Source organism: Wyeomyia smithii, chromosome 3 (assembly GCF_029784165.1).
Source record: "Wyeomyia smithii strain HCP4-BCI-WySm-NY-G18 chromosome 3, ASM2978416v1, whole genome shotgun sequence".
NCBI lineage: Eukaryota > Metazoa > Arthropoda > Insecta > Diptera > Culicidae > Wyeomyia > Wyeomyia smithii.
Genome location: NC_073696.1, coordinates 236848208 through 236863155, shown reverse-complemented (window position 1 = coordinate 236863155; position 14948 = coordinate 236848208). Strand labels below are relative to the sequence as shown.

The 14948-nt window shown below is 37.3% G+C and overlaps 1 protein-coding gene across 1 annotated transcript; it reads left to right on the top strand.

The window, feature by feature from the left end:
- Positions 1-13193: 13193 nt before the first annotated feature.
- On the top strand, positions 13194-14692 carry LOC129731483 (phospholipase A1-like). Its single transcript, XM_055691537.1, has 3 exons — positions 13194-14026; positions 14093-14252; positions 14316-14692. Exons 1-3 carry the CDS (start codon positions 13207-13209, stop codon positions 14368-14370), a joined length of 1035 nt encoding a protein of 344 aa, XP_055547512.1. The 5' UTR covers positions 13194-13206; the 3' UTR covers positions 14371-14692.
- The last annotated feature ends 256 nt before the right edge of the window (positions 14693-14948 follow it).

Genomic DNA, 14948 nt, shown 5'->3' with positions numbered 1-14948 from the left:
TTTCAATTATCTTCTTTTGGGAAAAATCTTAGAAGATTTTCCAATCTATTGCTACAAGAACGAAGGAAATCCATCGAATACTAACCGATTTCTTAGCATTTGGAATTGGACATATTTTTCACTTTTTTCGGTATTAGATTTTCATTTCACATCCCTATGTAGCCGAACTTCCTGAGAGAAGTATTCTAATTCAAAAAATCCCCGAGTTTGAACACATTTCGCCTTAAAGGGCAACAGTGGCGCCGTTTTGAATTTTGGAGAAATCGGAAAGTTTCGATGTTTTTTCGACACCATTTTGTTTTAAAATCAAATATCAAAATTCTAAGAGTTTGACCACATATTAGCATTTTATTACCCGTCTTAAAAAAAATCTTGAATCGGACAAAAACTGAGTTCAAATCGGTGATTCTTCTAAAGTGGTGTTGGCAAGGTTTAGTATATTTAGCAATATTGTCTAAAAGTAGTAGTTAAAATCTGTCCTTAATTGAGTGAAAAAGTGTCAGGAATCGATTGACAGGTAAAATGTCAGCAACAAGTCTATTTTGCCCCAACTCACTTATAATATTAAAATAGGTTTATCTCGACGTTAGATTAATTTATTTGAAATCTGTTCAATGCAATACCAATTTCCAATAGCCAAAAGTGAACGTAGCCAGTTAGAACAACCACAGATTTTCAAATGTCAAAACAGAATAGCGGTGAAAAATATTAAATTAAAAACCACAAACAATTGACTAAACCATGTATTTTTTTCATTTTCAGCTAAAAGTCATTAATATCAACTTTATATAACACTAGTTGAACGTTCCCGGCGATGCTCGGGATCAAAGGTTTCAAAGACAGATTTTTTTATATTTCATTGCTGCATTAGCTCAACTCCATACTTCCATTATCACTTTAAGTAGGGTGTCGAACGTCTTCGTCAGTGGTTTTCTTTGGCTTCTTTTTGCAAAAGATTGCTGCAGGAAAACTACCGAAGAAAACCACTGACGAAAACGTTCGATACCCTACTTCAATATTCTGAGAACGCGCAAAACGGAAATACCCATATTGAATTGTTTTTTTGTGATTTTGGGCTGATTTACAGAAACTGGGAGTCACCATTTTGGATTTCAAAATGACGTCTGGAGTTCCACTTTCGAAAGTATTGAAATTGTTGGCCAAATATCACTTTAGAAGTCATAAATTTGCATGTTTCACGTAGTTTTGTGAATAATATCTCAAATTTAGTAATCAGATACTTGTTATTTTCCTTCAAATGTCTTTTCAAAACGTTAACAAACATTTTAATGAAAAAAAAACACGTGTCATCGCTATAAAATGACGTATGGAGTTCCACTTTCGAAAGTATTGAAATTGTTGGCCAAATATCACTTTAGGTTATTTTCCTGAAACCGGAAGTCGCCATTTTTTAATCCACAAAACTTCGTAGAAAAAAAGAAAATAAAAGTTTTTTAATGCTTAAGCTGCCTCTTAATCGATATTCAAACAAATGAACCGTAGCCTTTCCTCCAGCTAAATGTCCCATAAGTTCTAGTTTGGATTAACGTGAAAAAAGTAAAACAGGAAGGTTAAGAGCTGAATGACCTTCTGGTTAAAAGCTCTCTAATAAAAATCAAATTCAAATTCAAAAGTACAAAAGTAAATCGAATGCCGTAATATGTAACTATTCACAAAACTACGAAAACATCGGATATGTAAAATGTTTATGCTCGAGACATGGATTAATCTGCAAAAAAATGTAGATGTTGAAAGAACAACGAACATTTTATTGCAAAAAAAAAACAAATCATTAAATTTTGATTCAGAGGCGAATTGCGCATAAAAAGTCAAAACTTTGCATCTAATCGTATAAAACGTATAAATTAAAAAAAAATATTTTTAGGTGATTTTCTGTATTCTGTATGCTGTATGTGGTCCTCGTGGCTCTGTGGTTAGCGATGTCGATTGGCCCCCACACGGTTGTGATATCGGGTTCGAACCCCGATCATGTCGAGAATCTTTTCGAACTGCAATTTTTTTCGACTCAGCTCTGGGGCACGGTGTACCGTTGTTCTTATCCTACAACATGCAAAATGTGCTAGAACAATATCGATAACGAATTTTTCAACTAATTTGGTTGATCGAGAACGCTATTAGGAGGATGCAATATTGTTGTGCTGTATACAGAAAATCATCTTCAAATATACATTTTATATTTTAACATAAACAAACATTTTGATGAAAAAGAATCACATGTTTTCGCTGTATATTTCGATTTAGAGGCAAATTCAGCATAAAAAGTCATAAATTTGCATGTTTCACGTAGTTTTGTGAATAATATTTCAAGTTTTAGTTATCAGATACTAATTATTTTTCCTTACATGTCTTTCCTGAACGTTAACAAACATTTTGAAGAAAAAAGAATCATATGTCATCGCTTTGAAATTAGATTTAGAAGTAAATTTAGCATAAAAAGTCATAATTTTGCCAGTTTTACGTAGTTTTGTGAATAAAATCTCAAGTTTTAGTAAACAGATACTTGTTACTTTTCTTCAAATGTCTTTCCTGAACGTTAACAAACATTTCAATGTAAAAAAAAATCACATGTCATCGCTTTAACTTTTGATTTAGAGGCAAATTCAGCATAAAAAGTCATAATTTTGCAAGTTTTACGTAGTTTTGTGAATAAAATCTCACGTTTTAGTAATCAGATACTTTTGATTTTTCCCCAAATGTCTTTCCTGAACGTTAGCAAACATTTTCATGTAAAAAAACCCACATTTCACCGCTTTTTTTTTTGATTTAGTACGATTTAAAATGATGGTGGTAACTGTACACCACTGAGACGGAGGCAATAACATCAATAAGATCAAACGTTACGGAATTCCATTTTTATATAGTAGATAAGTTTTAAAAAGCCATAGAACGAGGAAAAAAAGCAGCATTCGTAAGTAAATAATGTTTGTGAAAAAAGGAAAACTGTGAATAATCTAACTTAATGAAAGTAATACAGTTTCCCTGGTGAAGACACCATCCGGTGTAGAAACGTTGGACAGAAACAAATAATTCTTTCCAAATAAAAAGACCTTTAGCCAAAATCCCTCGAAATCAATTTTATAATTGCTGTTCGAAAAAGGTTAAAAAGCAAAAGAATATCACAGGAGCCAGTGACGTAGCCAGTATTTGTTACTGAGGGTATTTTGACCCCCCGAAATAAATGTTGGAGAGAGGCAGATTTAGAGAAAGTAACCAAAATCCAGGACTATCATGTAGCAGCACGAGATTAGAAAAACACTGGTTAGTTTCGCTCACGTCACTCACTCTCGATACGGACTGCGTTGTGGTAAATAGACAGGCTTGTCGTTTCTCCTCAGAAAATCACTAGCGTGTAGAAGAAAATCTTTTACTGCCAAAATAAGTAATCTAACACTAGTAAGCAAATCAACGTACTTACTTGAAGAGAGCAGCAATTCGTGTATACTGAGGAGAATACCGTGGTGGAGTCTGAATTGTCTTTACTGAGAGATAATAAACTCGGGTTAACTTTTTCAGATAAAGGATATTACTAACAATAACTACACAACATAACTCACTGTGGTGTTTTTACAGTGTGTTTCTTGAGCATTCATCAAATGAAAGGAGCTTTCTGCTTTCCCCACATATTGAGGAGAATAACAAGCTTGGTAGTAGCCATATGAGTGCGGGAGAATATTGAAGAGAGAGAATAGGCAAGAACAACCTAATTTTCTGTTATCATTAGCGATATCGCTCACCCTGCGACGTACGTACTTTTTAAACAAACCGTTGCGTAGCTCCATCAATGATCAATTCGAGAACAACATTCGAATTGTTGTTTGTCGCCTAACATAAACAGTAGGCTGCCAATGAAAATTGACTATTCGAATTTCGTCCAGCGCTAGCTTTCGAAAGTTTCGTCATCTCCAGAAAAGTCCCTGTGAAACACTACAACTCCATCGCGCAGCAGCTGCAGAACCAAGTATAATTACGAAATTCCATTCCCACAGGCAAACAGAGATTTGATGCAACCTTTCGCTATTGTATTAGACTAGCTGACCCGGCAAATTTCGTCCCGCCCACTTTTAGGTTCAATTAAATAATTTTGAACATTCCAAATTCATTGGATTTCATCGGATGGAGATCGGCCATTTGTGGCTATTTTTCAGGAACCGGAAGTTGCATCTTACAATTCAATATGTTGTCTGAGGTCGATTTGTGCCTTCAGTGCATCATCACGATGTCAGAAATACCCATATAGGGTGGTGTTCGGTCAACTTTCGCGTCTTGGATTTCAAAATGGCGTTTGGAGACATTTTCTGGCCTCTGGTCGTCATTTTTGTCCCGGAAACACCCACATCAGAATCCCGAAATTTCCATCTTAAATTAAAAAATGACGTTTGAAGTCGAGTTTTGGCTCCTGTTCATCGACCCAATCATTTCTGGCTGTTTTCTGGCTAACCTGGTTGAAATATCTGTTAAATTTGTATGGGAGACCTCTATCTCCTTCCAGGGTACGGAGAAGTGTTAAATCACCATAGCCATTTGTGTTTGATTTGTAGAAGAGCCCACCCATCTAGAAGTGGGAGGGATGTCGAACCATCATGAAAATATTTTTTGCTGCCAAAAACCTCCACATGTCAAATCAGGTTCCATTCACTTGTATGAGCCCTCTCTTCCAAAAAAGAGGTAAAAAACTACCATGAAAATTTCTCTTGCTCACAAAAACCTCAACATATCAGATTTGGTTCCATTTCTTTGATTATCTCTCGAGATGTGCAGAAATTTGTGTTTATTTTTTGGGAAACCCCTACTCTCCAAAAGAGGGAGGGGTGTTAAACTATTATGAACATATTTGTTACCCTTTAAAACATTCACCTGCCAAATTTGGTCCCATTTAGGTACTTGGTGAGTTTTCGAGATGTGCAGCAATTTGTGTTTCATTTGTATGGGACCCCTCCCTTCCAGAAGAGTGAGGGGTTTCGAACTATATTTGTAACCTTTCCTGGCCCCTAAAACCCCTGTATGCCAAATTTTACGCCGATCGCAGTAGTTTTGGAGCCTATATGGATCAGAGAGACAGACAGACAGACAGACTGGACTGCATTTTTTAGATTATCCCGATATTCTTTCGCCGGAATAGAGTTCTGATACTAGGTACCTTGTTTTTCGTTGCTGAAAGCTGCATTCAATGCTATTCGAATCTTGCTCCACTAACTAACTAGAACGTGTGTCTCCGAATAACCTTATAAATGCCAGCATCCCGACATCCCGATGATATGCACACACTTTCAGCATTCCTCAAGGGAGAAATCTTGGACCGGTCCTTTTTGTTTAGTTTTTAAATGATGTAGCAATCTATGTTGGAATAGGTTCTAAGCTTTTCTACTCTGATGATCTGAACTTTCCAACTGTGAAAAGGTGCAAGAAGTGTTGGATATTTTAAGCTCGTGTCAATGAAATTGATGTCTCTGGGTACTACTTTATGATAAGATAAATTGACTTTTCGGCCGCATCGAGCTAATATTATTGATCGTGCTAGTCGTCAATGAAGATTGTCCGGAATCGTAATACTCGGCATTAATAGGATTGATTGTGGAATCGTCAGCTTTAGTGTGGGCGTGGGCGCTATACCAGACAATGCAATTTTAACTGAAAGGATTGAGAGGTTGTAAAATCATTTTGTTCATTTTGCGGTCCGTAGATTTCCTTGGATAGACAGACTGGAACTTTTTCCATATTAACACAGTTGTAATTGGTTGGAGATTATTCCTCTGGAACATAGAGGAAAAACTTAACCAGTAATGGTTATTCTTGGATTATTGGAGAAATCGACTATCCGGTACTTTTAGACAAGTTTTCTTTGAACGCTCTTGATTTAATACAACGATGGGCACTAGATGAAATGTTCTTACAGTTAATTCATTTTCCAAAAAACAAAATTACTGACTACAACTCTGTCGAAGACGTCACACAGATCGAATGAACCGTTTTGGCTCTAAACATATTCGTACTCATCAATACCTTCACAATACAGGTCGGACTCGATTATATACAGTCTCCGAAAAAATTTCACTATATATAATCGAATCAGAAAAAAAAAATTTTTTTTGTTTATTTTGCATAAATATTTTGTTGTTTTTGAATAAATAAGTAGGATTTTTTTGACTAACCCCCTAAAGTCGCAAAAAACCTTTCTTACAAAAATATATGTATGTACAAAATATATGTATTGATTTCAACTTCATAAAAATTAATATTTGAAAAGAGTCAATCTCTATCACCTCAACTTTAACATTGAAATAGTAATATTAGGGTCCATTCGAATTTAACGTGACATAAATATTGGACTTCCGGAAAACCCTCATCACTTTGTCTAGCATGTTTCCAATACTCAGCACACCATGCATAAAAATTTCCACAGCCCTGCTTGCGTTGTGTAACATTTGAACGGACTTTTATGAATCAATAAGGAAGCGCTTATTTATAACGTAACGCAAGAATAATTATTGTTGATCTCCTTTCCCCCTTTGCCATGCTTTTTGTTTAAATTTTTTGTATGGTTTGCAACACTTTGCTGACCCAACACTCTTTCCCGTTTCCTGAGCGTTACATAATTTGTAAACGTTCCCTCGCGATATTTTTGTTTTAGATCAGCTTTACTTTACTTGAAACATTATGGCTCAAAAATCATCGTTTTGGATCAAAAAATGTTGCGTTACTTCATATTGACCTGAAGGGAAAATCCATTAATTATGTACCGTAAATAAAAACTATTTTCGACCCCCTCTTTCCTCTAGGTAACGCTCTTTGTATAGATCTTCAAAATTTTTAATATTGATTGCGACGTTTAGTCAGATCTCTACCTCCCCCTAAGCGTTACGTATTTTTGGACGATCCCTATACGACATTGCTGCTTCAGGTAAGTTATATTTAAAATTGAAAAAAAACTTTTTTTTATGATTCGATTATATACAATTTTATATATAATCGAATCATATATATTCGAGTCAATATATAATCGAGTCCGTATATAATCGAGTCCGACCTGTATACTATTTTTGAATAGCTTCTCAAAAGTGAGTCGTGTTTCAAAAAAAAAAAAAAAATTCATTAGCTTAAAATTGCAGTTTTTGCCCATGGAAACGTCTATGCAAAGTTTCAGATTAAAAAATGACAATTAAAAACAATTAATATTGGGACACTTTATGTGGAAGATCCCATAAGACTTTTTTCGCTTGACATGCTCAGAGAGAAACGTTAGGTAAAGTCTCTCTCTAGAGACTTGTGATATGGCGTTATTTGTGGAATGCACAATGGTCGAAAAATAAGATTTTCGGCCAAAACTAATTTTTTGGTGTCAAACTGTTAGGTTTCTACTGTAGATGATTTTGTTATTTGAGAAAAGTGTTGTGTTGACAAGGGGCTGTCCTTAAACCACGTGAATCAAGGCAAATCTTATTATTTCTCGAAACTAAAAAATTATCACTGTATACAAACGAATAATTATACTAATTTTACGTTTTCTCGATGTGTTTTGAACAAAACTGATACGATATACAATGAATTTCGTTGAAAAATCACCCAAAAATTCAAGATTTCAACAAAAAATGGAAAACTTTTCATCATGTTTTTCTACAAAAACGCAAATTTTCCGCGAACTGAATCGATGAAATGGCTGAATTAGCATAAGGAATGGTACTACGCCACCGTCGTTTGCAGCGGATTTTGTCTTCGTTTATTGCGTCCGGAGTTGTCGCGTTTTGTCGTGATTTATAATATGTGGAGGGCGTAATTCGTGTTGTAGTCATGGTTGAGAATGTTTTGTTCAGGGTCCAGTGTGTTTAAAGTGTATTACGAATAAAAAAATAGATACTTTATTGCCGGTGTTCTTACAATTTATTGCTCTCAAAATGGCTGTCGTAGTGTTGTGTTGCTGATCTTTCTCAGACATGGTTGTGTGCATGCGGAGAGCGTAATGTGTCTGAGAGTCTATCGCAGTGTGAAATAGTAGTGAAACCTTTTCTTCTTTGTCTGGTCTGCTGAGAAGCAGAAACGAGAGAGCGACAATTATCAACAAAGAAATGGTTTGTTTATGCCGGTCCGTGTGCGAGTGGCAGAAAACGCTGGTGAAATGTTTGATCTGTTTAATCCTGTTCGATATCTAAGATAAGTGAATACATTTTCCAGGAGCTTTCTTTTTAAGTCAGATGAAGTTTATGGTATTTTCAGACTCAACAAAATGATTTTGTTCTTTCATAATCGTGAGTGTGTGTTATGCCTTATGATTCCTCTAGCGATGAGTTTGTACGCCATTTAGTTGGTGGCTATTATAGAATTTTCACACTGTAACTGGAATCAGAATTGCCCCAATAGGTGAGAGCTTTAAACCTTTGTACACGCTGGCTCTCACAACACGGAACTGGTAGCATTGAAATATAATTCAGAAACTTATCGCGGCCTGACCGAACGGTTACGAACATTTGGCCCAGTTTTATACCCTTGTTTTATGATTTTTCTAGCTTTTGACCAAATATTGAAACACATAGACAATTTTTATTAAAATCTTGTTGGTCGGAATAGCAACTAAATTTTGATTGCGATTGCTTTGGCATTTTATCAATCAACTTAAAATTCTTGTTCGATATGCATATTGCATTTTTTTAAATATTTGAGCTATGAGTGCATGAAACTTTGCCAGTTTTTGTACTCAGTAGGTATCTTAACTTGAATACAAAACAAAAGATTATCGGGGCAAAGCACCGTGTCCTCTCGCGTATGCGTCGGTGAGAGGGAATAAAGCGGTCGTACATAATGCTCCGGTGTAAACGTGTCTTCGGCCTTGGTGAGCTTTGCTCATTTAAGGATTATCGGTTTATTGTGATTTCCGAGATGTACCAAATCATTATTTCGGAGACTGTACGCCCGTTGGTTCTTTTTTAGCACGTTACGATTCAGAGTAGGTTCGTTCGATAAATATTGTAATTATTCAATCGCGACAAAGACAAACCCTACATGGATGCCAAATCTATTCCTGTTTCGCCGGTTCCCTTTTTTTTCCTTTTTTTTTTCTTTTTTATAAAACGGGTGTTTTGGCTTTTTCGTCATACCAGTGGTCGACACGCTCTTGTTTGCTTTCGGAGAAGGCAGTTCAGTTTCGCGCGCATTATTTTGACTGCGCTCAGTGTGACTATCTTAATACAGCGCTCTATCGGTTATTTGAGCTGGTACCAGTAGTTTGCGTTCGGCGTGCGGTTGTTGCGTTTTACGAAATCCATTCGTTTCTAGGTAAATTTGAATTAAGTTCACGGCATTAAAAGCGAAGTTTGGTGTGATACAGACTGACAACGATTGGTAGGTTGCCGAAGATAACTAGATCGTGGCGCGGTTCTATGTATATCGTCTCCTGGTGACCGGTTGCCCAGAGACCGAGAAGTAACCATGTCGTGCGCGAATTGAGGTAGAAAAGATCGCACCATCAACCTCGATGGATCCAGATCAATTCCTTTCCACTAACACTAATTCCTTCCTTTGATACTTGTGGATGATGCAGAGGATTCCTCGGTCTCTAGTAGCAACAAGTATTGAACTAACACTCCCGATATCCCTTCCTCTATTGATCTGCATTGGGCGTGGCCAGCTACGTTATTGACCAGTGATAAGAAAGATCGCCAGGAATTGTACACTGAAAATGGCTTGCTACTCCTAGGCACCATTTTGACGGTTCTTTGTACAATTTCAGCTGATTCTGGTCAATCGCGGGCAACACACGGGCGATCAAATATGCTATGCTATGCTATGCTATGCTATGCTAAAAACGCAAATTTTCCGCGAACTTTTCACATTGATTCTTGATAAGCACAAGCAGAGCTTCAGGCACACTATCAGGAACGGTGCTTACACGTGCTTACATTTAATGTTTTTGAAGGTCGAAATTCGGAAAATTTTGCATATTTTCTACGTGGCCTGTGGTAGACTCTGTAGGGTTAAAATCAATTAGTCTTTCAGTTTTATGATGCTAATATAGTCAGCTTTAATTGTATACAAACATACCGTAACAGGTTTAGTAGGACCTTATATATTCCAACATATTCAGAAAAACTCTTCCTTAATTTTTGAGAAAGGTAACTTCGAAGGCGTTTTTCAACATGAACCGTTCTATGTATCAAGATTTTGTTGAGAAATTATGAAATTATAGATCAAAAACTACAATGTGATTTGCTCAAATTATCATGAATATGAAATTCGCATTTTGGGAATTTTGCCCCCTCCTTTATATGGGGACCATCTAATGCAGAATGGAAAAAGGCTCGGCACAGTAGAGCAGTGAGTTTGAAATGGAAGAGTAAAATATCACACACAAGCACGGATATAAATGATAAGCGTATCACTTGCTACAATAGTGATTCTGCCAATGAAATGAAGTGCAGAGTGAAGAAATCACCTGGGCAATATCACAATAGATCAAATGTCTGCGGTCGCAGTGATGATTCCACGCAGCGAAACAAAAAACGGTGTTGCTCAGCCTTTGAGAACGTTTTTTCGTCTCTTCGATCACATTTTGGGATCATTTACTTTTTGGCCTCACCTGACCTTCAGAAGCGTGCTTTTGCTAAGTTTTTATTTAAGTTCTCGTTGCCCCAAAAACGCATTTCCTGGTTTCATTTCATGACCGGTTTCTTTTCTTACCCGTTCCTTCGGTTGATTAAAATAGGCGCTACTGCTTAAGCCGTTCGGATCATATAATATTCTAGGCCTATTTCAGTTTTTGGAAACGTGTTTAAGCTCGAATATAGATCGTTTTGAGATTTTCGTTTGATTAGAACTACGAAAGGCCTGCTATAAGAGTGTGGCATGAAAATCTAAAAACGGAATAGGGGACAAATGCTTATCACTCGGTTAGTTCTCAACGGATTGCCTTCGATCTTGTAGCGATCGATTAAAATTAGCTACACATCCGCCCAAATGAAGAAACGTGAGAATTAATTATGCGAACTGTTGCAGTTTTGAAAATGGCCAAGCCTTGTTGAAACACAGATTTTGACCAATCGGAGCTGACCGAACATTATATATAATGACCGGAAATTTACATTCCGATCAACGTATTTCAGATGAAAAAGCAAACGGTTCTACTCAGCATAAACAAATGAATGGTCAAATATCAAACATTTTTCTCTAATATTTCTGCGCTAGTATTGCAACGTGCAATCCGATTGTGTTTTTTAAGACACATTTGGAGCTTATTTTCGGATCATTTTGTTTTTTGACCTTTACATCCTTTTCCCTCATTCTGCTATTCATTACTCATTTTGAGATAGTTTTAAGCTTTTTGGTCAACACAAGCATTTTTTTTTTTCATAAGTTCATTTCAAGTTAGGGTAGTTATGTTGCGTTTTTGACCATCCTCAATTCGGGATTATTTACTTTTTGAGCTTCAGGTAGTTTTCAGATATTTTGAGTTCATTTTTTCATCATTTTTGCTTAGGGTTTTCGGAATTTTTAGATTAATACTATTACATTTTATCTTTTATATTGTTTGTCGTTCGAAAAGGTTTTTCTTTGTGTTTTTTTTTCTTATTTAGCTTCTTCTAGCGATTTTTTTACCTCGGGCTCATTTTGAGATCACTTTCTTTTGTAACCTCTTTAGGCATTTAAGAATGTTTTTTTTTTGTAATATTGAGCTGATTCTGCTACATTTAAATTTTAAACCTCATCTAGGGAAATGTTTTTGTGATATGTTTTTATTTCAATCTGCTGTTATTCAAAAACTTTTTTACTGAACTCAATTCGATTCGATTTCGATGTTTTCAGTTCTCTGGTTGAATGCTTTTTTTTTGGAATTTTGAGCTAAATTTGGAATCTTTGCGGATTGTAGTATTTTTGCCATGTTCAGCTAAACTTGGAATTAATTAACTATTAGCTTTTTCTGGTCTTTAGATTCTTACCTTCTAGAGCTCATGGCAGTTTAAGAGTAATACAATAAATAGTTCACCTGCAAAAGCCATTTTGATCCTTTTTTTCGGAATCAGCAAATAATTCACCAAACTGAGGCAAACGGTTAGTTCGAACCGAAGCACAAATTATCACTGCAATTTCGTGACAGAGCCGTTAGATGCGATGCTCTATTTTTCATTTTTACTCTCTCGCTTTAGCTGGAAGATTGAATATTGGTTCCGGCCATTCGGGACTGCTTCATTTCCGCCCAGGGACCATCGCCGGCGAACCACTGAACCGTCCCTGTCAGCCAGAGTGTCGGAACAGCACGGGAACACTGAGCAAGGGAGCGGCAGACTTTTTCCGCATTGATAAGCACCATTTTTATCACTTGATTGACCGCGTTACCATCGGCGTACGCTTCCGCGCTCAAGTGGGGCGCGAACTGCTCCAGCGGTACTTTGGTTGGGATTTAATTTTCTTTTTTTAAGCCACAGAAAAAATTTATGCGTGGGAAATAAATATTAATTTTATTGATAATAAACTAAACCTAGAAAAACGAGATTCGAGTAAAACAACAAGAAAGAAATATAAAAAGGGTTCCAGTCTCGTGGGTGGTATAATAGGAACAATATAGTGTAGCAACAGAAAATAAGGTCATAAAATATAAAATACAATGGCCCGCTTGAAGTTCATAGAAATTGAAAATTGCTGACCCGAAAGGATGGTTCTCGAACGTAAACGGCTTCTGCCCGCGGGCATCGATTGGAGCCAGCAAGACCAGAGGGGGTAGATCACAATGAGAGCAATTTCAATATTTCACGTATTATGAGTTTGGTTGCATCGATTGGAGCCGATTGGCGGCGATGAGGATCTCATCGTTCGGTGGTATTTTATTTTTTATTTCTTTTATTTTACAACCCGGTTGATGGAGGCGACAGGTGGAAGCAATAGTCGGTGAAATCGACTATGAAAAATTCAAATCTCGCAGCAATAGAGGAAGCCGAGCATGTGATTGACGAAAAATGTTCGATGAAAAATAACTTGTGAAACTAGCGGAAGTGAGATTTAATATAACCTCGCAGCAGTTTTTTTTATTATAATAATAAGAATAAACAGAATCCAAAGACGTCACTCAAATCAAATGATAGCCGCTGTTGTTATTAGACTGTGCTCGATATGTTTATACAGCTGTTTTGCAATACCACACGGTTTTTTCGAGAAATGCAAGACCAAAGCTAGTCCCACAGTCAGTCGCTACAAAATAACACATCAATGTGGCAGCTTTTGGCAATCAAATTGCTTCTGCTGCTAGCATCGGAAGGGCAATCGGCGAAGCTGCAGCTCAGCCTAGGTGATCAAGCTGATGAAGATGTCTTGCTGGCTATTATCCATGACATGTCCAAACTGCTGGGCGAGGGAAACCATTCGCTGCCAGGTCCGATCGACAAGGAGGTTCTGTTCAACTGCAACAACCGATCAGGCGTCTACTATCATCCTGTGTTGCTAAACGATGCTAGTCTTATGAAAAAGTTGGATTTTGAAAAGCCATTTACCTTCATCATTCACGGTTGGAACAGCTCGTCTGGTGAACCGCATTTCCGCGATATGGCCCGCAATTACAGCCACTTTGTAGACAGTAACGTCTGTCTGCTGGATTGGTCAAATCTGGCTCACTACGAATATGAGGTTGCCGCAAAGCAAAGCCTACAGATGGTGGTCACATATTTCACCAAGTTTCTGCGATTCTTAAACGCCAATGGAATGAGTTATGCAAATGTTACGCTAGTTGGACACAGTCTGGGGGCACAGATCAGTGGTCTGGTGGGGAAAAACTTGAACGGAGCAATTGGACAGATATTCGCGCTAGATCCAGCCGGCGTACTTTTCACGCAACCCCACGATGTAGGAGTTAGGAACCGCCTAGCTCCAACCGATGCACAGTATGTGCAGGCCATTTTCACCTCCAAAGGAGAACTATCTATGGATATAAGTGCGGGGCAACAAAACTTCTGGATGAACGACGACGGCGAGCATCCGCAGCCTGGCTGTAAAAGTGTAGGGAAAAATAAGGGCTTACTTACGCAATTCTTTGGTAGGTATTTTGTGTTTTGGTGTATGCTTTTGACTGCGACTGCAAAAAGTTTATCTTCCTCTTCAGAGCAACTTATTTGCAGTCACACGATGGCGGCTGTGTATTTTACGGCAACACTTGATCCCGCTGTGAGTTACAGCATGAAGCGCTGTTCAGCCCATTGGATGTACCAAACTGGGCTGTGCTATTTTGGCAAAAAAGATGTCGTTGGAATCAACGCGAAAAGGTATTCCCACTTGTTTGATAGATGATAGAAAGGGTGCAATGATGATTATTTTTATCATTTTAGGCTTCCAGGTGACTTTTACGGCAATGTTGACCTACCATTTCCATATGAGTCATAAATTTTTCTTGTTTTCTTTGACATGAAAAATGTCTACGAATGTCAATTAAATGTTACAAATGTAATGAGTTCACTTTCTGACATGACCATCTGAGACATGACCATAAACAGGGTGTTAGGAAGCTCACTTAAAATCCTTCAAGGGGTGATAGAGGATTCTATTTAGTGTAAAAAAATCCGTCTACACATGCATTTGAATACTGCAGAGGTTTTCACTTTTTTCATTTTCCGGTTATAGTAATTGTTTTTAACGAGGTCTAGCACAAGATAGATAGCTAGCTCAATTCTGTTGATTTTCTTGGAAGCTAAGCTAAGAAAATTTCGTAATCAATAGTGTCTTATCTCCCAGTTGGTCTCGAGGTACGACGCTGGCTTAACAAGCCTGTCGTCATAGGTTCGAGTCTCGACTCGGGAGAAACTGTCGGTATCAGTAGGATCGTAGCGCTAGCCCCGCAATTGTCCTGTACACTGAACAGTTGGCTGCGAAGTCTGTGTATAATAAAAACAGAAGGTCAAGTTCCGAATCGGAATGTAGCACCAAGGCTTTGCTTTTTTAGTGTCTTAAAAACGTCGAACTAG